This window comes from Mya arenaria, chromosome 1 (assembly GCF_026914265.1).
Source record: "Mya arenaria isolate MELC-2E11 chromosome 1, ASM2691426v1".
Lineage (NCBI taxonomy): Eukaryota > Metazoa > Mollusca > Bivalvia > Myida > Myidae > Mya > Mya arenaria.
The window spans coordinates 15,002,784-15,029,637 of record NC_069122.1 but is presented as its reverse complement, the minus strand read 5'-3'; the positions used below and the strand labels follow the sequence as shown (position 1 = coordinate 15,029,637).

Genomic DNA, 26,854 nt, shown 5'->3' with positions numbered 1-26,854 from the left:
CTGACGACACTTCCGGCCTAGAGTACACCGTGTATGACGCATGCGCAGGAAAACCGGAGATTGAGGTACTTTATTTACAATTGTGATAATTGGCCATATTAAGTGAATCTAGAGTGTTTCTATTTAACACTTTAAGCACCAGAAACGTTACTGGGTGTAAAATTATGCAATTTCGCTTTGTCATTATGTACACAATGTTACTGGCTTACTTTTTTCATAAGCGTGAACATGATAAACATGATATGTGTACCACTATTCAGATTATTAGCTTCGCTACACGTACATGTGAAAGTTGCATTTGGTGTTAAAAATCGTTTGCGATATGTTCCTTTGACCGTGTACAGTGTGTGTATACAACGTAATAAATTGCGTCATAAATGCTACGTCGGAGGGCAACATTTTGCTTCGAATGAAGACTTTAACCAAAGATAACTTCGGTAGACCTGTTAACAGAGTTTGATTGAGTGTTTAATTTCTTAGAACACTTCGACAAACCTTTTCACAATACGGCCGTCTGACGAAGCACTGTCAAAACATTATTTTGGAAACAGGTTTGTCTAAGTGTTTGATAAAACTAATCACCTTATCAAACTCCGGTAATAAAACGAAGGCGGTGCTCCTTAAGCGGCATAGACTGCTCTTTGTTTCATTTAAAATGGTGTAGTAAACGAAGAGTTATCTTTGATTTTAGTCTTCATTTTAAGCAAAATGTTGCCTCTTGGCGTAGCATATATGATGCAATGTATCACGTGGTAACAATACAAACATTGTTGTACTGACTGAAAGCCTCCCTAAAACTCTCATAAATCATTTACCCCTTGTCCACATACCCGGATAACGTATTTCACGAAACAAAGTCAACACTTACACATGACCATGAGTAGTTTTTCGCACCCTTTTTAATGGTTGACTTGCATGGTGTTTCGTAATATATGTCAGTGGTCGAAATTAGCACAAGTCCGCAAGCCATGCACTGGTAAAATGTCTTCCGGGCTTGCTCAAATTCTGAATTTTATATAGCAGGGCTTGTTCAAAAAATTGATTCCAAGCAATAGTATATTAAGAATTCGGGCTTGTTCATCCAAAAGTCTAATTTCGATGACTGATATGTTCCCATTAGAAACTTTCTTTTTTTTTTAAAAAAGCTTAACGTTCATATTTACCACAATACAATGAAGAAGAATTGCAGTTTTTATATGAATTTATTTGAAAGAACGGAAAAACTTTGACGTCATGGCATCATTCATGACGTTTTTGATAACGTTACTTCCTATGGCAGTCTTTTCAAGGTGGTGCCGTCCACAGAAAGATGTACCTATCATCATTCGGAACTCCTCGGCCATTTTTTCAAAAACAACCTCGGATGTATGCCGGTACATCTGTTGAAGTAGTCCGTATTTTTTTTTAATAAAAGCATTAATTAAATGTAGTGTTTAAGAGCTGTATTCATTGCTCTCAGTTTAAATTGATTGCCAGTGAAGTGTATTATTGCAAACATAATTACGATTCCCAAGAGTTAAGTCATAAAGTTTAACTACTAAATAAGATTACTACGCGATCTATTTGCAGCGGACTTAAACGTACCACTTTTTAAATATGTAAACCGTCCATATACATCCGAGGTTGTTTTTGAAAAAATGGCCGAGGAGTTCCGAATGACCTATCATAATACGATTTTGACCTTGTTGAGTTTTCTGCATTTTTGTTTTGAATTTTTTTATCGTGAATTTTGGGCGGCAAGTGATCTAAATCGGGTCAATTCGGCCCTGTTACCATTTCGGCTTGGTCCTTTTCGGCCCAGTTACCATTGCGGCCTGGTCCATTTCGGCTTACTTTAGTAATGTTATTATTATGGTTATTATCATTATTATTATTATTATTATTTAATATTATTATTATTATTGTTATTATTATCTAAAATGACCAATAATAATGGATATCTGTTTATCTTTATGTCGCCATCGATCCTACATGACGTCGATCCATTCCTGTATAGAACCTCTTGGAGAGACTGAGAAATAATCAAGGAAAATACAATATATCTAAAGATTCATTACTATGTTTTATTAATATGAAATGTGTTTCGGCGCTAACTTTAAACACTTTAACGGCTCTAAATTACTCATAAATTTTGCGTGAACTACACAATGACAACATCGACATTCAAAACACCAATAGTACGCCGAATTGTACCAGGCCGCTTCCTTTCAGAAGTACCATAAAGGACAGGGCCGAAAAGGTAATATTGTTATATAAACCGAAGTTGACGAGACCTCAGTATTTTTTAGGGGGGGGGGGGGGGGGGGGGGGGGGGGGGTTAGATGTTTTAGATTTGTCCTTGCTTTGTTGATTGTGAATGATTCTGACTTTTGATTAGTTAGTGTTTGAGGTTTTAACTCAATTTTTGCGAAACTCCATGGAAACCAGTTATATAAGACTGCTGACAAAAACTGAGATCGCAGATTTTTATATTTAAGTTCAAAAAAAATGATGTTTTATGCATTTTTTTTTAAAACCGTTAGTAGCGCTTTTAGCCATAAAACATTAATTTTCGAATTGAAATATGAAAGTCTGCGATCTGATCTTTTGTTAGCAGTCTTTTATCAGTGGATTGCAGATATTTACGCAAAAATTTGCACATTCCAAGACAAAAAATAAAAAAAGTTGTAAAAATGGTATATCTGTGAGAGTGCATCTTTAATAATGACCGATTTCTTTACTCAGTTCACAGACCAATCTATGATTAATAAATCATATGCAGTTGCTAGACATATTTCTTTACCCTCTTGTCTGTCAAAACGACCTCGTAAGTATTAATCAATGATTACAATGTATTTGAAATCGAATTTCTTTACATTTGCCTCAATCTGCAGGAGTGTTCAAACAAGCATTGATATTTATAGGTTAATTGTGGTGATGTATTGTGATTTAAAATAAAACTGTTATGCACCAGTCAATTGTAACCACGCCCTCCCCAGGTCCGGAGAATAGCGGGGACTTTGACTTTCGGTCCAGCCAACCCCGGGCTAAATCCCCACCCTGCGGGGACTAACTGCTGGTAAACCCCCCGCCAAATGCCCCCGCACCCCAGGGACCCTAAGTAAGGCTGATTCCCCGCTATATTTTGTGCGAGGACAAAACCACCGCATTCACCCGGCACTGCGGGGCCACCTGGAAGGTAAAAACACGACCCATTCCACGTCTGTCCCCGGTATACCCCCGGACCTGGGGGGGGGGGGGGGGCGTGGTTGCAATTGACTGGTGCATTATTCAAACCCGCGCACAACTGTTTTCATACATGGTCGATGGATGACATATTTTGTGTAAAACTCAACAAATGTATTTATTTGACCAAATACGGTGTCCCATCATGTAAACTGTAGTTATACATAGAGCGAAATTATTAAACAATGTTAAAGAATCAAGACTGTTAACTGACCCTTGAACGATCAGTGTAATACACATCTATATGAGAACATGACATTGTATATAGTTTCATACACTTACACTCAATCTCCTTATCATACGATGTAGCTTGATATACACAAGTATATATAATTTCCTTTCCACACAGAATTAAAGCCATTAGTTACATCTTGCATGGGAAGAACTGCTGTCAATTGACCATTAAAAATGATACTGTAAAAATATTATTTTTTTTCTGAACCCAGAAAGATATAAAAAAAAATACTATGAACATTGTTATAACTGGCTTTAGCCCTTGAAAGTTATGTTGGTGATACTATCAAAGGGCTCCAACTAGGCCTAAATAGCAGGAGGGGAGAACCATGTTGCCCTTTTCCAGCACCCTGCCTGTAGTTGCAACACAAACACACTATGAATTGAACATTGACCCTTGCAAATGCCCTGAACCTTGCAAGTGCCCCATAAAGGCCCTTTCTGACCTTAAGCACCCTGCACTTTTTAAATCCTGGCTGGAGCACTTCTGTCTATCAGAACACAATATGGTGTGAGTAGCCTTTGACCATTAATCTTTTAAGTATCTATCATGTGTTTCTGGTCCAGATAGAAAAATCCAACCAGAGGGCTCGTGCATAAGCCAAAAACGAGGCTTTCTAGAGTACCATCCACACACAGTGCCCAAGGGTAGGATTTTTCAGTCCTCACCGGAACAAATATGATTGATATTTTTCTTGCATACCTAAAATTATCAGCTTGCGGAAAAATTGACGTAGATAACATTTCACCAAAACTTATGTGTGACGTTCTTACTGACATCAAAAAGAGTATAGTACTATATCTTCACTATTGATGTCAAATAGTTCTTCTTAAAATCATGTTTCTAAAAAATATTGATTTTCAATTTTAATTAAGTATTGCATACTTGTATATTTGATTGCACTTCATTGAAATGTCATAATGCATTTTTTTTATAAACCACACAGTTAATGAAGTAAGAAGAGGTGCATTGTTGCATCTGACTCATCTTACATGGTGAGGTGTAAGTCTGTTTTTTCCAGCACTGGTCACATGACCGAAAACATGCGTCAGGCAATTTGCAAGAAATAAGGATATGCCATTCAAATGGGCAAAGGAATTCTTTATACATACAATTATGCCATGTTTCAAATGAAATTTATTTACAACAATTTTTACAGTCATTTGACACGATCTCTACCTAGTGCTTCAATTATCTCTGTCATAATGAATTGTTTCTAACAATGCGTCAACCCATTTAAGTGCTTCAAAGGTTTCACACAGCACACTTAATGTTGGTCCTGTATAGTTACAGGTTTTTGCTACATTTTGAGCTGAATATGGTAAAACTACTCAAGGCCAGATCTACATTTTGTGCTGATAATGCTGAAACTACACGACCAGATCTATTTTGGTCCATGAAAACACTAAGTATTAGGTTGAAAAACATGTTGGACACATGTAATACAGGGTTCCCAACTGCTGTTCATATGGCAGGGGATCCAAACTGTTGTTCACATGTTAGGGGATCTCAACTGTTGTCCACTTGGCCGGGGGGGGGGGGGTCCTCAACTGTTGTTCACATGGCCGGGGGGGGGGGGGGGGGGTGATCTCAACTGTTGTTCACATGGCCGGGGGGGTGGGGGGGTGATCTCAACTGTTGTTCACATGGCCGGGGGGGATCTCAACTGTTGTTCACATGGTAGGGTATCTCAACTGTTGTTCACATGGTAGGGGATCTCAACTGTTGTTCACATGGTAGGGGATCTCAACTGTGGTTCACATGGTAGGGTATCTCAACTGTTGTTCACATGGTAGGGGATCTCAACTGTGGTTCACATGGTAGGGAAATCCAACTGTTCTTTACTTGGCAGGAGATCTCAACTGTTGTTCACATGGCAGGGGAATCCAAATGCTGTTTGAATGGCAGGGAATCCAACTGTTGTATACATGGTAGTGGATCCAAGTTGTTGTTCACATGCCAGGAAATCTAGACCAAGGTGCAGCATTTCTATCACAGGGCTTGGATCTACCTGAAATATTAATAACATCAATTAATTAACAGAAAATAAAACAAATAAAATAAGTGTTGCTCTAAGGGCGGTTTTAAGATAAAGAGTTATAGAAGGGTGCTGCACTCTTGTTGTTTTGGAAGCCCCTTTTTGCCCTTATGGAGACGAGCATCACCTAAGGGCACCCTTCTGCCTCTATAGAATTAAATGGTTAATATAATCAAAAAGTTACTTTCCTTCATTAAGCTTAAGATATTATTATAAATTCATACAATTTTGTTTCTGAAACCCAGTATTATTTCAATACAGTAATTATTCGTGGTGCAATTTATTCCCTTCTAAAGAATATTTCCTTGTTCAAAACAGTGTTCATTTTTATCCAAAAGTTTATTGTTCAAGAAAATCTTTTTCCTTTTGATTCATTCACGTAATCTGTATTTATTGAATTGGGAAAATATTGAATATTTTCCCAATTCGATAAATACAGATTACTTGAATGAATCAAAAGGAAAAAGATTTTCTTGAACATTAAACAAATTCTTGATAAGGCTAACTCTATTACAGTTCACGTATGCATAAAAGAGTAAAAAACAAGTGTATTGGCTATCATAATTAGCTATTTTGACAAGCTTTTGTATGTTTCCGGTTTCCCATTAAAGTAGGTTTTTCCCCTATTTGGAAGGCACAGGTGGTGATAATATCCCCCCCCCCCCAGAAAAAAAATAAACTAAAAATAATTGCAATAAAGCACAATTCCTGACATTTTCTGTGAAATTCATAATCTTCAAAACCTGACACAGGTGTACCCTTTTCTCTATTAACACCCTGTCCCTTTTCTGCAGCACCCTGCCCTTTTATTAAAACCTGGCCGAAACCCTATCTCTTGTATTGAGTTGCTTCCTTATTGCGTTCAGGCATTAGGGAATCACATGTTTAATATTCAAGCATTGTGAACCCAGCCAGGATTCTAAAAATGCAGGGTGCTTGGTCAAATAGGGCACATGTTCAATTCTTATTGTGTATGTGTTGTAACTACTTTCAATACAAATAGTTTGTAATGAAAACGGATTACCTCAGCTGTTATCTTTACTTTAGTGTCAAAACTGTATATTTATTATTTTTACACTCATTTCTGAAAAATGACTCTGTCAAACAAATAGGCATAGCAGGGTGTAGTAGAAAGGCAGCAGGTACAGTAGCTGGAAAAGGGCAGCAGGGTGACCCATCCTGCTATTTAGGCCTAGCTGGAGCACTTCCTGATTCAACATAATTAATCAATGCTTCTGCATGTTGACATTGTTAAATTTCATAATAAACATACTCTATTACATTTAAAATGATCTCTGCTACTTTAAGTAAAGCCTGAAACGCACTTGGTGCAATCAAACCGACTAAAAAGTTTTTTGTGTTTTAAGTTTCTCACTTAAGTTGGACATACATGTATTTGATCCCGACTTTTAAGACATACTTTGTTCGAAACATAAATCACAAAGCTCGAACCAACCTGCTCTTTGAAATGCTGATTCCACATCGGACAAACATCTGTGAAAGACTTCATGTACGTCTATCGATCAGCTACATAACTACATGTTTTCCCAATCTGTAAAAGCAAGAATATTAAAAGTGCATTATATAAAAAATATGGCAGATGGTTTGTTGTTGTTTGTTTTTTTTTGTTTTTGGGGGGGGAGGGTCGTTAGGTATGGGTTGTGTGATTTTTTTTAATTTCATTGCTTAAAATGCATTTTATTAAAAGAAACATTGATATTTATGTTTACTGTACACAAGTGCATGTACATTTTTTATTTATGAGTGTTTGGTACATATTGGCTTGCAAGGCTACATACACGTAGTTGACTTTCAAACGAGGTTATGTCAATATTTTAACTGTACCTATAAGTCTCAAGGCTCTTGCAATTCTGTCTCTCGGATGTGGTATTGAAGACGGCTGGTTTTAAATCATATCCGTATTTACTGTTGTCCGAAATATATGCTAGGCCAGTTGATCAAATCACATCTCTATTTCTCATCAGCCTCAGGACATTTGTATGGGTCTGGGAGAGTTGTTAGATCTTTGTCAAGCTGCAGTTTGGATATATACTTATATCTCGCTTCAATATCAAGTCCTTTACCATAAATTGACACATCTGTCAAGATTTCCCGTATGTTATCAGCCATGACATTTGTTACGGTTCATCTAACAACATCGCTGTAATTGCGCATGCGCTCGAATGACGTCATCCTAGGGATTCCCAAATTGTCCTGGTTAAACATACTTTTACATGTAAGTTAAACTTTTTACCTTCAATATGTGTTGCTGTTTTTTATTTGTTAAATATTACTAGTGTTGTTTTATTATAGTAAACTAAACATACTTTTAATTTGTTAGCTGTTTGCATACAAACTATCCTACCTTTTATCGTCTTTACCTGAATTGTGTTGCCTTTTTTCGTTAAATATTCATAGACGTTGATTTATTATATACATATAAATACAGTAAAGAAATAAACATGCTATCATTAAAGTATGCACGTTGTTTGCATCTGCTAAAGATAAACATAGTTGAGTGTAGCCATATGATATTGTGTACTTGTTATGAAAATATGTTAACCATCGTAAATGATTTGCATATTACTAGTATACTGTATAACCCTTTAAAATTCCTTAACGCAAATTTAAGTACAGGTATATTAGATGCGTGGCAAAGATAGGCTCAGATAGCTGTACAACTTAATCATACATGTAGATCTTAAATGGTATACAAAACGTTCGTGTAATATAAATTTCAGAACAAGGAAGGAAACAAGGATATTAACAATCCGGATTTTGAGAGCAGTGTTATCTTCAATAGTGGACGATTTTAAAGTCGCAAAATTACACAAATACACATGATACTGTTTATTGAGGATATCCGCAACTTATTTGCTGAGAGGATAATGTAAACATTTTAACAACTGCTTCGTAAGCAGAAGCGTTTATTAAGCAATTTCATGTTTTGACAGAAAAATGTGCCGAGTATATATGATATAACGTGAGGACTACATTACGTTAGGTGTCATTTTATACTAAGGAAAACTTTATTTGTAAGGAGTGTCTGTATGAAAGACTATTATTAACCAGTTATTGACAAATATCCGTACAAGATTAAAATCTGTGGGAGATATTTGATTTATTATGGTTTAATGTGTATTGCATTAAAGGAAAGATAACTAAGAATGTTTAAGAGACTCTCAAAACGGAAATCCAAAGAAGAAGAACTCAAGACTAAACTTCAAGAAGAATCAGAAGGTCACGACCAATCGGACTGGACGATCGGTGATTGTTTTGCAAATTATAACGAAAAATATGGAAACGTGGACGACAAGGGTAGTAACTCTGTCGCTAACCAGAAAGGGAGAAAGGACAGCGATTACGAAGTTCCCTTAAACAGTGGGGAGGTCATCTTGTATTTATTTGGTGGCTTTAATCCCGTGCACACACAGCATATACAGTCGATGGTTGAATCCAAGAAATGGCTCGAGGAGAACACCAATTTCAAGGTCATAGCATCGTATCTCACATTATCTAGTGATATTATGATTAAGAATAAGTGTTCAAAAGACACCGACCCTTTGATCATGAAATTTGAACATCGGCGAAAGCTGTGCGAAATCGCTTGCCAAGACATCGATTGGTTAAAAGTTCATCCCAAAGTGTCACAGTCCCAGGGAGAGGTACGCGAGGTATTAAAGGCAGACCTGAAAAAGCCAAGAGCTAGGTGTGCAGTAGTGTTTGGGACGGACAGGTTCATAAAACCAAATTCTAAAGGAGAAATCGCGCTTACGCGTTCCAGGGACGTGGACACTTGGTTCGCTGTGTGCGTGGGACGTGAAGGAATGCCTGATTCGGTGGTACACTGGCTGCACCATCATTCAAGTGACAATAGTCCTATAAATGGGTATTACCTTGTGCCAACGACATTGCCAAACATAAGCTCCACCGAGATCCGGAAGAAGCTGAAATTCCTGAAGGAGTCTAAACATGAGGCAGATAAAGCTAGAATCCTGCGAGAAATGACGACCAGTAATTGGATTACCGATATGGAAGCTGATTACATATATCAGCATTTCACTGACTTATTTTGATGTATAGATGTACACATTCAGTGCTTCTATTAAAGATGCACTCTTACTCACAGATAAGACTTACCACATTTAATAATATTGTTTAAATATTCAAAAAGGATGAATAAATGTCGAAAACAATGGTTCTTATGAAGGATACCGAGTTTAATTTGAAAGAAATGAGCATACAACACGTATTTCTACCTGATGAGACGATAGTATTTCTCAGTAAATCTTTTAGCATTCACCAATCATTTTAATATTTTGCGCTTTCTGCTATTAAATACGCAGCTACAATCTTGTTATCAGTAATTAATATTTTCCATAAATGCACTATTTAGTTAGAAGTTTAAGGTTTATCAGTCAAAATTTATGTTTGTTATACATGTGTATGTATTGATTTTGAATAAGAGTGTCACTTTAATTATTTTAAAAGTTGAAATCTGAACTATCACTTTTGGAAGTTTTTCTTTCAAATATGGAAGTTCAATTATTTCAAACAATATTTTTTTTCGATCATTGTACAACAATTATAACAAAATATGAAAATTGTATTTAGACAATTATTTTAATTCAAAACTTTATATAAATGTGGCCATTTATGTCACATTGACAACAGCACTTGATATCTTTTGACTTCCATCCTTCCAACGTAGGAAATTTTTATCCAAAGGAATGGAAGTTTCTGTACTTCCAAGAACACCAATTAGGAAGTTCTAGCCTTGTTTTAGTAAATAATATACTTCTAAACTTCCTTCAATGGAAGCCTAAGACATTGACAGAATGTGAAAAAATTGCCAACGACTGTGTTGTAACCTTGATCTAAGTCATCATTTATAATTCCAACCACAAATCAATCATTAATTATGCAATTTAAGTCTGTGGGGTGTAATGATGAATTCGATCATGGTTAAAACACAATTATTAGCAATCAATAACAGTTCGCTGATTAATTAAAATTGGAATTATTATTACCGGCTGTGCCTTGCAGATTGGGAAAAAAGTCGACTTTGGGAAAAATACAAAACAAGGCCAAAATATTATGCATATATTATGCTGTGAAAGAGTAAGTCTTGTCAACATTTTGTTTATTTTTCAATTAATTTATTGCATTTTTATTAATTAATGTAGTCTGCATTTATCAAATTGCGGAAAAAAAATTGGTGGGGGGGGATTGGACATTTTTTGCAAGGGGAAACAGCCTTATGAAGGCTGTAAATTGCGCTATAAAATCACTGGTAATCAATAACAGTTCGCTGATTAAATAAATAACAGGCGATTTTTTGGGGAATACAATGTTATGCTGTTTTTTGATTATGAATGGTTGAGTAAGAAAAGTCACGTTAAGCGTTGATGTTGATTTTTCTTAATACACCCACTTATTTTACATATTTTACAAATGTACATCTAAAGTAGATGATCAAATGTTTGATTTTATTCTAAACTTAATGATAACAATTAAAAAGCTTTGCTGATGTAAACATATGACTCACAAGTGCTCTTATATTCACATTTTGGAGCGGGTCCAAAAAGAGAGAGACGCCTTATGATTTTGATGATTGTTGTGATTAATTAATTATACGACGAAAACTTATGTAAGCAATTTACATCATCAGTTAAGTTTATCCATTAAATAGTCCGTGCATTTCTAATTGTATTCCTTTTAGAATGTTCCCCAAGCATTATTGCCTATTTGAGATGTATTGATTAGCAGTAATGATCAATATAATCATGTGAACTTTATTAAATAAATTTTGTTTTCAGATAAAAACTATTCTAAACTTAAAGCTGCACTCTCACAGATTGAACGTTTTGACAACTTTTTTATTTTTTGTATTTGAACGAGCAATTTTATGCAAAAATCCATAAAAACCAGTTATAAAATGCTGCTGACAAAAAATTAGATCGCAGATTTTTATATTTAAGTTCAAAAATTGATGTTTTATGCATTTTTCTTAAACCGTTAGTAATGATTTAAGCCATAAAACATTATTTTTTGAACGGAAATATGACAATCTACGATCTGATTTTTTGTCAGCAATCTTATATCATTGGTTTACAGATATTCACGCAAAAATTTGTTCTTTCCGAGACCAAAAATAAAGTTGTAAAATTGGTAAATATGTGAAAGTGCAGCTTTAACATATCATGTGAACAATATGAAAAAATGTGTTTGAGATAAAAACAAACAAAAACAATCTAATATTAAACTTTAAGTACGCTTATCCTTCCTTGCATGTGTGGTTGTTTTCTGTTCTGTGTAGTATAACTGAGATTGAGTGTTTTGGTAGACATCTGTTCTACATAATGTATTGTTAACATGACGTTTTGGTATTGAAATACACTATTTTTTCACTATTTGAACTCATGTAGATGGTTATAAAATACACTGACACATGATCGAGTTTCCTTGTTTTGTTTTCCATTTTTGAAATTAACCCAGTGGTATCAGTTTTCTTGCTTCGTATATATATCAAAGAAGTTGGTATTGTGTTTCACCTACACATTTCGGTGACTCTTTCCTTTAAACCGGAGTATTTCCTTAAACCGTAGCTTTTTAAGAACAAAAGACATGTATAGTCTTGCCTTATATGTTTTTTTAAAGCTGCACTCTTACAGATTGAACATTTTAACAACTTATTTTATTTTATTGTCGTGGAAAGAGCAAATCTTTGCGTAAATATCTGCAAACTAATGATATAAGATTGCTGACAAAAAATCAGATCGTTGATTTTCATGTTTCCGTTCGAAAATTAATTTTTGAACATATATATAACACTCTGTGATCTGATTTTTTGTCAGCTGTTTTATATAACTGGTTTCCATGGATTTTTGCAAAAAATGGCACTTTTCCAAGACATAAAATAAAAAAAAAGTTGTCAAACGTTCAATCTGTGAGAGTGCAGCTTTAAAATATTTCAATTTTTAACCCCCCCCCCCCCTCCCCAACTAAAATCAACAAATAGGCATATGAAAAACATATTTCATGAGCAAAGGCCTGATTTAGTGTTCAGGCGCATGCCTTGTTCAATGAGATCGTCGGACAGATTCACATTTAATCATTCTGTGTAGAACTCTGACAACCAAAAATCCACTATTAAGCATATTTCAAAATCTCTTTATTTTCATTTAATAAGTATCGGAAACAACTGCCAATTTACCATATAGTCATTGATTGTTTTTGTTAAGTGAGTTATTGAGAAGCTCGCGCATGCGCATTGGCTAATATAAAGGCAATTGTGAGGCATTTTGCACTAAACACTTAAAAAGTTAGAATTTAAACACTTACCATTACTAAGATGTGGTGAAGGTGAAAATGTTTGGTTAACTATACAGTGCCCTCCCCCCTCCCCTCCTCATTATTCTTCCACGACCCACCGACTGGTGGTTTTAGGGCTTTTAAGGTCTGTCTGTGTCGATTGGCTGCAATATGGCTTGGTCCCACCGCATACACCTTCCAGTATTTAATAGGAATTTAGATGTCGAATATGGAGAGGGACTTACCCTACACTGAAATTAATGAGGTATACAGCTTACGAAAGTAATTTATCGCCGATGAAGTGACATCTGTAGCGGTATATACAGCATGGCAACGAAGAAATTGATATCCTTCCTTAAAGCATATCATATTACCAGAAACTTTGAATTTCTTTTCGATTTGCTTTTTAAAACGATTTTTGTCCGGGTAGATCTGTCATTTAAACGTCGTTGTTACATACATTGTATTATGCAGATTTACGAAAAGCCATTACTTAATGAATTCGACCTTATTTCAATGGGCTTTAAGAACTCGAAATCCAATGAGTAGTATGTGATCAGAGCATTCCTTTATGAATTGATTACCCAATTTCCAATTTTTAATATGCGGACAAAATGTTTACCTTCAAATACATTTGATGAAAGATTCCATCACTTGAACTCAAGTATTTATTTAGAATAACACAATGAGTGGCGAGTTCAGAACGTTGTTAAAGTTAACAACATTGTTAACAGCGTCGTTGTTAACTTTTAAACGTGAAACATGTTATGGTTTGTTCATGTACAGTGTGTGTATACCATGTGATAAATTACGTCATATATGCTACGTCGGAAGGCAAAAGTTTGCTTAAAATGAAGACTTAAATCAAAGATAACTTTTCAGTTACAACACCCTTTTAAATGAAACAAAGGGCAGTCTATGTTCCTTAAAGGGCCCCGCATTTGTTTTGTTTTTTCGAAATTTGATGAGGTCATTAGTTTCATCAAACACTTCCACAAACCTGTTTCCAAAATAATGTTTTGACAGTGCTCCGTCAGACGGCCGTATTATGAAAGGTTTGTCGAAGTGTTTTAAGAAACTAAACTCGCAATCAAATTCTGGTAAAATACCGAAGGTGGGGCTCCGTAAGCGGCGTAGACTGGGCCATGTTTCATTCAAGATGGTGAAGAAATAGTGAAGTTATCTTTGTTTACAGTCTTTTTTCAAAATATTGCCTTCCGACGTAGCATTTATGATGCAATTTATCACGTGGTATACACACACTGTGTATTCAAATAAAACAAGTACAGCTGAAGCAGCATCTTAAATCATGTTAGAAATACAGCAGATCACACGTGTATCCATGAAACTTCAGGAGCAGGAACGATTTTGAAGTTTACAACGATAAGGTTAACCACGTTGTTAACTTTAAAAAAGTTCTGAACTATCTTCTCAAAGTATCGTAGCATTTTGGCACTTGTTTTCTTTTGTAAACAGTTTGTAAGCATAGTTTATTTTTGAAATAAAATGAATATTGAATGGTCAAAGTATATCGCTGACCGCTACATCTACTGGTACTTTTGTCGTGACTTTGTCCGGAAATATTTTTGGCATTTTTACCACGGACCTATACATATATATGTCTACGCAGGCGAGTGGTCTAAATAGCTGGCTTATAGGTCCGTAGTGTTATATATATATATATATATATATATATATATATATATATATATATATATATATATATATATATATATATATATATATACACACATATACGAGCTGGGGGGGCTACAGTTGTATAGGTACGCACCAATTGGAACACCTCGGTCATTATCAAACAGAATTGACCAGAAGATTGTCGAAGATGGCCTGGTTGTTCAATCGGTTACGTCCCTTACCGGGATGGTCTCTGTAGTTTTAATTGCGTTCTTGTACTGAAGTTGAACTCTCCCAGATTGACCGTTTTGACAACTTTTTTTCTTCTACTTTTGTCTTGGAATGAGCCAATTTGCGCGGTTATTATACGATGAGATATTACTCGTTATATAAGACTGCTGAATATGTTTGTTCTATAAAATAAACGGGTTGTCATGAACTGGCAATTCTAAAATAATCAAGGTTAGCTGATTCTGAGATAACAATTAAAAGAAAACTCAAAATTGATAATGTGTGAGAGTGCAGCTTTAAGAAAACGGTCGGTGTGATTCGACACGAATAGGCGAGTCAAGGAACCGACCAACACTGTGTTACTGGTAATATTACTGAGATCTTCCTATTCCTGTCAATGAGACGTCTAATATACCTTCCAGATCTACCGGGGGGCGCTGCTACTAGGGGTGGTATTAAACTGCCTTGGGCTCGCCTTTCTTCTGCCGTCTATTGCCGTGTTCATGACTTACAGGTAAGTTCCTTATGGAAAAGAAAAAAGTGTACTATTTTCTGTGGTTTTTTTTAATATATATTGTTTCAATAGCAATATATAATTAAATCCCGATTTGCTATCGACATAAACAATTATATTTAGGTAAGAATGTACGCAAGGTAAATTAAATGACGCTCTCATCGCCACCGCTGTATCGATACAATAGGGTTTTTACGGTCGGCATGAAAGTAACGACGGTTTTTGCCCCAAAAATTCAAGGCTTTCTGGTGTAATAAAATTCAGTGGAAACTCTTAATCAGTAGGTAAAAAAATGCGATATGATTTCTGCTATTTTTTCAGAAGTCTACGTCGACAGTTCCGCGTTCGAGTGCACGTGCAGCTGTTTGTTTCCCTGGTAATGGTGGGCGTAGCCAGCCTCTTGTGGGACGGAGTTATCCGCCTCGACCGGATGTCACATGACCACAAACACTCTCGGCTCTTTACAGAACCGGTATTTATAAACACATCTTTGTATTCGTTTTTCTTTTATGTAAGTAAATTCGGAACTTCTCGGCCATTTTCCATCGAAAACAACCTCGGATGTATATGGACGGTTTACAAAGTCAGAACTCTACACTTGAACTACGCTGCATGCATGTCGCGTAGTAATTTCAATTTAGAACTTTAAGTTAAACGTAATCGCTTAACTCTTTGGAATCTTAATTGTTTGGAATAATATACTTCACTAACAATCAATTTCAAATTCGATATACAAATACACGTTAAGCACTACATTTAAACAATAATAGTATTCAAATTTTTACGAACTACTTCTACTGATGTACCTGCATACATCCGAGGTTGTTTTCGATAAAAAAATGACCGAGGAGTTCCGATTATTATGTAAGTAAACGCTGTCAATCAGCCATTTAATTTTACACGATTCGATGTTAAGTAGTACGGAATGCCGTTAGGGCCATCGCCTATGAATGTGTTGACCTGAAACGTGATACACGATAGTACGATGGTGAAAACGCGAAATAACGAAAGTACGATGGTGAAAATGCGACAGTACGATGATGAAAACGCGACAGTACGATATTACGACGATGAAAGCGCGATAAACTATAGCGTTTTCATCATCGTACTGTCGCGTTTTCACCATCGTAGTTTCGTGATTTAGCGTTTTCATCATCGTAGTATCGTACTGTCGTGTTTTCATCATCGTACTATCGCGTTTTCATCATCATACTGTCGTTTTTCATCATCGTACTATCGCGTTTTAATGGACGTTTTCATCATCGTACTATCTAGTATTGCGTTTCAGATCACCACACACACATTCATAGGCGATGGCCCTAACGGCATTCCGTAAAGTAGCGCCTCAGCCGACTCCGTCCCAGTAAATAAATAAAATAATAAATGAAAATAATAAAAAAAACTTTCAATACTTTACATTATTTTAATGATAAAATTTAGGGTTTTAGTAAAGGCGTTGTGGAAGTGTGCTGCACCTTGTCCTTTTTGAAGCACCCCCCCCCCCCTTCCCGGCCTCATGAAGACCATCAATCCGGACTTCATAGAATTTAATGCTTCAGATAATCAATCGATCATTGCTCTTGTTTTACATAAAACTTAAAATATTATTATAAATTCTTGACATATTTGGCAGTTGAAACTTATTATTACTTCAATTTAATATGCACAGTTTCTACTATTTTTGTGAAAATCATGTTCAAATTCTTCACTGCCAGACACAATGTGCCCCTTTTCTCTCTTAGCACATTGTTACTTTTTCTGCAGCATCACCTGGCTAAAACTCCAATACTTGAAACCCAAATATGTATTTAACAAATGCCCTCCATCCTCTTGGAACACTCATTTTATATAGGATCTTCAATCTCAGCTGGGACGACAGAATAGATATTTCATCTTCTATGTTTGTTTGTACAAAGACATGAAAGTGACAATCATATCACTTTCAATAAGCTATTGTTAATGGTTATATAAAAGTGCACCGGTGAGTGACAGTCATTTACAATAAATCTTCTTAATACCGAAATAATCTGTCAAATAACATATGTTGTTTATATGGAATGATGTAGAACAGTCACGTTGCGCAATTTCATTAAAAAAACTGCCTGTAACATTTTAAAATGCTGAATTGAACTTTCTACACATGATTTGAATGAGAGCTAAATAAATAACCATTCACTTACGTCACTTGAATTGCCACATGTCAAGTTACGTTGACATATGAATACATCACAGAGACCAAAACATTGTCAATGAAGCAAGAGCCAACTTAAATATAAACAAATTAGAATAACATTAATTAATTACACCTTTTTTCTCATTTATTTTCAACATAAATCATATTTACATAATATATTAAAACAAATAATGTTTAAACATCTCTATGTTGAATAGAAAAACAATTCTCTATCACACACACACGCACGCACGCGCACGCGCACGCGCACACACGCACACGCACACGCACACACACACACACACACTTGATTAATTAATTACACCTAATTATATAAAGCAACATCGCCACAGTGTTTTACCATCCACAGGCCTTCTGTTGGTGCCTGCACGCTCTATATCTCACCGTTCTCTTTACTATAGTGTACTAAAACGTCCAAAAGTCACAAATGTGTGGTGCGCCTATATTTATCGGTCTCCATATACATATATATCAACATAAACCGTTGGCATATGTCCGTAATAAAATTAAATGTCATTTTCAAGTATTCGTCTTGTTGTAACAGTAAAACCGCGATAACTCGATGATACCCGAGCTCGACCTAAACATCGAGTAATCCGATGTTTCGAGCTAACCCGAGTTTCCATAAAAGTCCGTTATAAAATGCTTTATTTGTATATTTATATGGAGGATTATTCGAAATCGCCCTATATTTTTCCAGGTTCTTTGTAAGAGTCTGAATTTTCTTCTTCTCTTCACTCGGTCTTCAGCCTTCTTCTGGATGTCTTGTGAGGGATTATTTCTGCATCGCCTCATGGTGAACGCTTTTTCTCCTCCAACACGGTTTTGGGGGTACCTCCTATACGGATGGGGTAAGTCATAGGTTTTATACGAAATCTAATAACCACAAAACAACTTGACAGTGAAGTTCCATATGCATACTACAAGATGATGATGATGATGATGATGATGATGATGATGATGATGATGATGGTGGTGGTGGTGGTGATGCTGCTGCTACTGCTGTAGCTGCTGCTGCTGCTGCTGCTGCTGCTGCTGCTGCTGCTGATGATGATGATGATGATGATGATAATGGATGAAGGAGGAGGAGGAGGAGGATAATGATAGGATGATGATGATGATTATAATATCTGTAAAAACGATATAATTTGTACACGCTTGGTAAACAAGTTCTATTTTAGGTAGCCCCATGGTGTTGTTCAGTCTTTACGCTGCCTTGAGGTGGAAACTGGCGGATGACAAGTAAATAAAGCATCGTAGCACGAAGTCGCAATCGGAAAACATCGGCCATCTCCGCCATACGACAAACCTTGAATGAATGCCGGTGAAATTAATACGCGTATAGTTAGGCCCCAAAAAAACAAACCTGTGTTTCCGGTGACCCGACCGACCCTATTTTTTCCTCGGCGACCCTAATCTTTCTTTTAGACATAAAAGAAAAAAAAAATATCGTATTTTTTTTATATATATTTTTTAAATATATCGTCAATATTTTGGTTCTTTGTCTTTCTATGTACCGGAGAATAAACTTTCATTCCTTATTATGTATTACCGAGACGCTATGTCAACAGGAATACAAAATGGCGGAGGGCGGCGAACCCTGTCCGATATCTTCAAATTGGCAAACGTATGTTTACGGTCGAAACACGTGGTTCATAAAAGACATATTTTGCAGTCTTTAAAATGAAAATATTTAGGATTATAGCTCGCGGTGTTATTTATTCATGTCCAAAATAAAACTTTCTTTTTACGATTAGGCATTGCGTATATCATGCAGGCTTCTTACGATTAAGCTTTGCTCCATCTAATGCAGGCTACTTGCCAGGTTCCAATACACATTTCACTAATCGTTACATTAATTTATCCGCAATTATCAATGGTTATTTAGTTTGCCTTATTAAAAATAAGTCCCATCAACTGAAATCCAATTAAAAACCTTCGAAAGTTAACGACACATTTGTTGGAATGTGTCGGCTGCAGATCAAACGGTACTATTTGTGACGTCAGTGCACGAGCGGTGATACTATGAAAGGCGCGTGGCTATGGTTTGTATTTAATATGACCAGTCGGATACCGTACGATCCCATTTGATTGCCAAGATTTCGCCTAGGCTGGTAAGAAAATACCATACGATCGAAAAAATAATAATCAATAATCGTCGTCTGGGAATCTTATAACAATGACCGAAATGTTTGAATTCACTATAAATATGAATGAAGCTTTGATTGTACGAAAATAAGATAAGTAAAATAAATCCATATCCGCGTTTACTTGTTCTATTTTTAACCTACCTCCACTTTAAGGCCTAGTTTAAGGAGCTCACAGTTGATAAGAATATCGGCGATTTTCCTCATGCAAATTAACAAATTAGTTGATAATTGACTGTTTAAGTAGAACATTATCACAGATCTGTAGAAATTGAAGTGCTGGATTTGTTTTCTAAAAACCGATCGCGACTTATAAACGAGTATTGTATACAAAAAACACCAGATTTCATGGGCAAAATTGGCGGCAAAATACGGTAGTCGAATGTGTTTTTCTGTGACTTTTTGTAAATTATGAAACGTTTAGATATAACATAATTGTTATGATTCAACAGAAAATTGCATGATATGGAAACTGTAAAAAAAAATCCCGACCGACCGACCCTTTTTTTTTCGCCATGTCACCGGAAACAGAGGTATTTTTTTTTTACCTTATATGTATCAATGTAAACCTTCGAGGTTGTTTTTAGAGGAAAATGGCCGATGTTTTCCGAATGACGTAGTCGGTGTTGGAATATATTCGTAACTGTGCTAATTTCTTTACATACAGTGCCCTGGCACCGGATATTCAAACTCAATTTTTAAAACAAAAATTACATTAAAAAAATCGTATAATTCCAAACTAAGTCAAGATTCCAAAAATGTGAAAATTATTGATAACCATTTTACTTCATAAATATGCACTTTAAACTGTCTACAAATCCTCTCGAGAATGTATAGACTGTAGCAAGTGCATATATATATATGAAAAAAAAATGAATCGTTATTTTTATTTTGGAATCGTTAGAATTTTTATTTACAAAAAAACACAACTAATTTGAGTTTGAAAATCCGACACCAGTGATTTAGTGCAATGATATGTTAACTGTTCACTGCTTTACCATTTTACACAAAGTAAACATTGCTTGAACTTGTACTTGCTTAACATTTTCAGTCCACATCGCTTCATTGTATGAACCATTTTAACACCCAAATGATCCAAAATATTGTATCTGCGATAAATGTTCGAACGTGTGTTCTAACGTGTGTTCTAACGTGTGTTCTAACGTGTGTTCGAACGTGTGTTCTAACGTGTGTTCTAACGTGTGTTCGAACGTGTGTTCTAACGTGTGTTCGAACGTGTGTTCGAACGTGTGTTCGAACGTGTGTTCGAACGTGTGTTCGAACGTGTGTTCGAACTTGTGTTCGAACGTGTGTTCGAACGTGTGTTCGAACGTGTGTTCGAACGTGTGTTCGAACGTGTGTTCTAACGTGTGTTCTAACGTGTGTTCTAACGTGTGTTCGAACGTGTGTTCTAACGTGTGTTCGAACGTGTGTTCGAACGTGTGTTCTAACGTGTGTTCGAACGTGTGTTCTAACGTGTGTTCGAACGTGTGTTCTAACGTGTGTTCTAACGTGTGTTCGAACGTGTGTTCTAACGTGTGTTCTAACGTGTGTTCTAACGTGTATTCTAACTATACGGACTCATTTAAAATTGAACATGAACGTCATAGACCCTCTATAGATATATCGTAATATTAACCATTATTATCTGATGTGGCTTTATGAACCAAACCAAAAAATAAAACGTTCCTGAAGTAGTTGCTTCGTGCCGGCCCTTACTTGTAAGCTATTTTAGACGAATTTGATTTTCGTTTTAAACACTAAATTATATATAAAAAATTGTTGGACCATGAATCATGATAGCATCATGAAAACCATGAAAATATACCATTTGCACAATTTGAATGTTTCTGATGAATGCACTTATCAATTTTCAGCCTATGTTGGTTAACTACAACGTCAGGGGCGGGGCAAATACTTGTCTGGGTGCTTGTATTCACTCCAAGCATTGCTTGTATCCTGGTAAGTATTCAAAGTTCTTAGGGAAACTTTCACAATGATGTTATGTTGTGCTAAAATGTTGCTTCAGTAAAATGAAGTTCATCGGACGGAGGTGGGGTTGGGAACAAATACTTAGCTTGGTCATTGTATACATTCAAAAAACCGCGTCTGACCATATCATCGATTTAATGTTGTGTTCAATTTCTATTTTGATTTTATATTCATTTTTAAACGAACATAATAGAAAAATGCAAATATTAGATACTCATACGAACAGAATCTTTGTAAATCTTAGCGTTTTTCCTTTCCTGTTTTAGGTCAACGTCGGGTTTCTGTGCAACCTTATACGGATAGTAGTGCGTCAGAAACGTGTGCACGGCGTGGAACAGAACAACTTCCGGTAGCCATTTTCATTTGTTAAAAACAATTTGTATTACGTTTAAAGTTCTGTACAGTGATTTTAACAGTTTCATTTTTGGGATGTTGAAGTTATTATATCTTCTTCTTCTTTTTTAAATTGACTTTATGTAAAAGAAAAATGGCTGTGGCAATGTTTTTCATTATTATGGACTACAAGGAGTATAGTTTTTTATGTGTGGCCGACATAATGCCTTACCTTGTGAATGTTGATGATGTGCAAAGTGGATTTGATAACATTTACTATTCAATTCACGAATTAAGTTTGCTGAACCTGGATATTTTGAAGTATCCAGATTACGGCACCATTTGTTATTATATTTATTTTGTTTCATGATTTGTTTACAGAAAAGCAATCAGGGCGACGGCAATTCTGGTTCCTCTTTTTGGAATACATCAGTTTTGTCTTATATATAGACCTGCGTCAGATGACGTCAGCGGATATGACGTTTATGAGATTATCAGCGCATGCGTGCTGAATTCACAGGTAATATTATAATGCATGTAAATATCTTGTAAGATGAATAAAATGCCTAAATGTGTTGTTATATGTATCTTCGTTTTCGTATATATTCCAAAGGCCAAACAAATAAGGACAGTTTCATACAAGTACAAAATGTTAACCCAGTTCAATGCATACATGTACTTTTTCACTTGCTTTCTTGTGCTGTTAACCGTCTAGAACTGTTACTTAAAAAAAAGCTCAGCATATAATGAACATTTCTTTTTCAGGGGCTTATCATTAGCTTAGTGTTCTGTGTCTTCAACTCAGAGGTAGGAACAATTAAGGATGATAATAATAATAAGAATAATAATAATAATAATAATAATAATGATAAATAGAAAACTAAAAATAATAATAATAACATTTATTAGTTAAAAATAACTATAATAATGATTATAATAATAATTACAACAATAATAATAATAATAATAATAATAATAATAATAATAATAATAATAATAAAGCTTTTTTGATAATGAAGAAAAAATTGGCTTTCACTACCGCCCACGTCTTCAGTACTTTGATTTCTACGAACGTTATTTAATGTAGATCTTTTTTGGAAGATGAATGCAACTATGTTAACTACAGGGACATGCCTAGTAGCCAGAAATTAACATGATTTTTGCACCTCATATATTCGGTTTCCTTTTCTAAAAAATAGGGTATTTTCCGTTCTAAATGCATCAATGATAAAAAATTGATACGAACACTGCATGTTGTATGGTTTTCCTTTGGTACCTTTAAACATATGTCCCCCTCATGTTTAAGGTCCAGTCACACTTAATGGAGAGCTTCAAAAGATGGAATCGGAAGCACTCAGAACAGGTCCCCTCCGACAATCGTCGGGTGTCAACAGATACATCCCGACGGACATCGGTATCTAGTATTCCGAGGACGGTTTCGTTAACATCCATGGGGTGTATTGGCGAAATTGCGAAATTCCAGACCTTGAACGACAAAGGAACTGATGTAGCTGAGCCAGCAATTCTAGTTGGCGAAACTAAGGCAATTGGGAAATTCCAGACCTTTAAGGATAAAGGAGCTGATGTAGCTGAGCCGGCGAATCTAGATGGCGAAACTAATGCAACTCAGAAATACCAGACCTTTAAGAATACAGGAACTCATGTAGCTGAGCCGGCATATCTAGTTGGCAAAACTAAGGCAATTCAGAAATACCAGACCTTTAAGGATAAAGGAACTGATGTAGCTGAGCCGGCGAATCTAGTTGGCGAAACTAATGCAACTCAGAAATACCAGACCATTAAGTATAAAGGAACTGATGAAGCTGAGCCAGCGAATCTAGTTGGCGAAACTAAGGCAACTCAGAAATACCAGACCTTTAAGGATAAAGGAACTGATGTAGCTGAGCCGGCGAATCTAGTTGGCGAAACTAATGCAACTCAGAAATACATGACCATTAAGTATAAAGGAACTGATGAAGCTGAGCCAGCGAATCTAGTTTGCGAAACTAATGCAATTGGGAAATTCCAGACCCTTAAGGATAAAGGAACTGATGTAGCTGAGCCAGCAAATCTAGTTGGCGAAACTAATGCTATTGGGAAATTCCAGGCCTTTAAGGATAAAGGAACTGATGTAGCTGAGCCAGCAAATCTAGTTGGCGAAACTAATACAATTGGGAAATACCAGACCTTTAAGGATAAAGGCACTGATGAAGCTGTGCCAGCAAATCTAGTTGGCGAAAATAATGCAATAGGGAAATACCAGACCTTAAAGGACCAAGGAACTGATGTAAATGAACCACCAAATCTAGTTGGCGAAACTAAGGCAATTGGGAATTACCAGACCTTTAAGAATAAAGACACTGATGAAGCTGAGCCAGCAAATCTAGCTGGCGAAACTAAGTCGAATGGGAAATACCAGACCTTTAACGACAAAGGAACTGATGTAGCCGAACCAGCAAATCTAGTTGGCGATACTAAGGCAACTCAGAAATACCAGACCTTTAAGAAAAAAGGAACTGATGTAGCTGAGCCAGCAAATCTAGTTGACGAAACTAATGCAATTGGGAAATTCCAGACCTTTAAGGATAAAGGAACTGATGTAGCTGAGCCAGCAAATCTAGTTGGCGAAACTAATACAATTGGGAATTACCAGACCTTTAAGGATAAAGGCACTGATGAAGTTGTGCCAGCAAATCCAGTTGGCGAAAATAATGCAATAGGGAAATACCAGACCTTAAAGGGCAAAGGAACTGATGTAAATGAACCAGCAAATCTAGTTGGCGAAACTAATGCAAATGGGAAATACCAGACCTTTAAGAATAAAAGCACTGATGAAGCTGAGCCAGCAAATCTAGCTGGCGAAACTAAGTCGAATGAGAAATGCCAGACCTTTAACGACAAAGGAACTGATGTAGCCGAACCAGTAATTCTAGTTGGCGATACTAAGGCAGTCGGAAAATACCAGACCTTTAAGGATAAAGGAACTGATGTAGCTGAGCCAGCAAATCTAGTTGGCGAAACTAATGCAATTGGGAAATTCCAGACCTTTAAGGATAAAGGAACTGATGTAGCTGAGCCAGCAAATCTAGTTGGCGAAACTAATGCAATTGGGAAATTCCAGACCTTTAAGGATAAAGAAACTGATGTAGCTGAGCCGGCAAATCTAGTTGGCGAAACTAATACAATTGGGAAATACCAGACCTTTAAGGATAAAGGCACCGATGAAGCTGTGCCAGCAAATCTAGTTGGCGAAAATAATGCAATAGGGAAATACCAGACCTTAAAGGACCAAGAAACTGATGTAAATGAACCAGCAAATCTAGTTGGCGAAACTAAGGCAATTGGGAAATACCAGACCTTTAAGAATAAAGGCACTGATAAAGCTGAGCCAGCAAATCTAGCTGGCGAAACTAAGTCGAATGGGAAATACCAGACCTTTAACGACAAAGGAACTGATGTAGCGGAACCAGCAAATCTAGTTGGCGATACTAAGGCAATCGGAAAATACCAGACCTTTAAGGATAAAGGAACTGATGTAGCTGAGCCAGCAAATCTAGTTGGCGAAACTAAGGCAATTGGGAAATTCCGGACCTTTAAGAATAAAGACACTGATGAAGCTGAGCCAGCAAATCTAGCTGGCGAAACTAAGTCGAATGGGAAGGACCAAGGAACTGATGTAAATGAACCACCAAATCTAGTTGGCGAAACTAAGGCAATTGGGAATTACCAGACCTTTAAGAATAAAGACACTGATGAAGCTGAGCCAGCAAATCTAGCTGGCGAAACTAAGTCGAATGGGAAATACCAGACTTTTAACGACAAAGGAACTGATGTAGCTGAGCAAGCAAAGACAGTTGGCGAAACTACGGTAATTGGGAAGAATAAGACCTTTAACGACAAAGACACTGGGCCGGTGAAAATAGATGAAACTTAAGATAAGAACACTTGTCATAGGACGACTATTGAATCGGTTAAGCAAACAGTATCTGAAAATAATGACAGAGAAAGTGGAATCTCCACAAACGATTTCTCTGAGATAATAGCCGACAATGCTTACTAGTGTAGCTGATCCAGTTAGGCTTGTGGTTGCTAACGATATAAAAACTTGTAACGGGACGATTACAAGGCCTGCTAAGGCAATGGTAGCTGACGAGACAACTAAGGAACTTGTAGCTTCTACCGAAGATTCAAATGAAACATATGGTGACAATGCTGCATTTGCAACTGAGCTAGTTGAGCCAATGAAAGTGAAACATATGAAATCTAAGTATTCCGTTACTGGCATGAAAGTCGACGAGACAGCTGAAAGACATGGAACTTTTCGCGTGGTTAATCAACTCTAGCGGCAAGTAAACTTAAAACGTGCGGTTTTAAATATCGGATCAAACCGGTGGAGGAGGAAACGTGTAACTGACGGCAATGAAATATATGGGCTTCGGTCGCAATGCATATGGGAGTTAGCCATATGATAACATAAGATTGCGAAGATTGCAATGCTCTTGAAAACATTTTAAATCGCATCATAGTCGCACATGAATGAAGCGGACATCCTTTACCTGCTTAAAGCACCAGTTTCAACAAGGCAACTGGGACTTGTATTGAACTATATAGTCACTACAGATTCAAGGAATACGTTTGTTTTTAAAGCAGTGTATGGTTGTAGATGTCGGTGAACATAATGCTTAAGTAGATGTGACTATATGTCTTTTACTTTTTTATTTGTAAAGATCTGTTCATGCTATATGCTAAGAAATGCATAAATGTTATTTTAATGTATAATGCATTAGTATAGAAAATAAATAAAAATAAAGTATTTTTTTATTTGTCAATATTTGTCATGGTTGACTACCGCAACCTGCACTGAGCACAATTAACACTAACAATTGCTCAAGCTACCTTACTGTTTCGTTTTGTAATCCTGTTGCATCGAAGCGCATACAAAGGCGGGTGCAGGATTTAACATGAGAGGGGGCATAACTAAGGGAGCGTAACA

The 26,854-nt window shown here is 36.3% G+C and overlaps 2 protein-coding genes and 1 long non-coding RNA gene across 3 annotated transcripts; 2 read left to right on the top strand and 1 right to left on the bottom strand.

Moving 5' to 3' along the window:
* On the top strand, nt 1–26,611 carry LOC128232420 (uncharacterized). Its single transcript, XM_052945957.1, has 10 exons — nt 1–65; nt 15,104–15,195; nt 15,517–15,667; nt 18,090–18,240; nt 18,571–18,631; nt 21,414–21,498; nt 21,795–21,877; nt 22,243–22,381; nt 22,627–22,668; nt 23,168–26,611. The coding sequence occupies exons 2-10, from the start codon at nt 15,185–15,187 to the stop codon at nt 25,793–25,795; spliced, it is 3,351 nt and encodes a 1,116-aa protein (XP_052801917.1). The 5' UTR covers nt 1–65; nt 15,104–15,184; the 3' UTR covers nt 25,796–26,611.
* LOC128232434 (uncharacterized) lies at nt 5,095–7,628 on the bottom strand. The gene is made up of 3 exons (XR_008260529.1): nt 7,344–7,628; nt 6,955–7,050; nt 5,095–5,471 (listed from the first exon to the last, which is right to left on the bottom strand). It is a non-coding gene; the product is annotated as an uncharacterized LOC128232434 (long non-coding RNA).
* LOC128232426 (uncharacterized) lies at nt 7,653–11,958 on the top strand. Its single transcript, XM_052945971.1, has 2 exons — nt 7,653–7,734; nt 8,240–11,958. The coding sequence occupies exon 2, from the start codon at nt 8,666–8,668 to the stop codon at nt 9,572–9,574; it is 909 nt and encodes a 302-aa protein (XP_052801931.1). The 5' UTR covers nt 7,653–7,734; nt 8,240–8,665; the 3' UTR covers nt 9,575–11,958.
* Nucleotides 26,612–26,854: the final 243 nt, after the last annotated feature.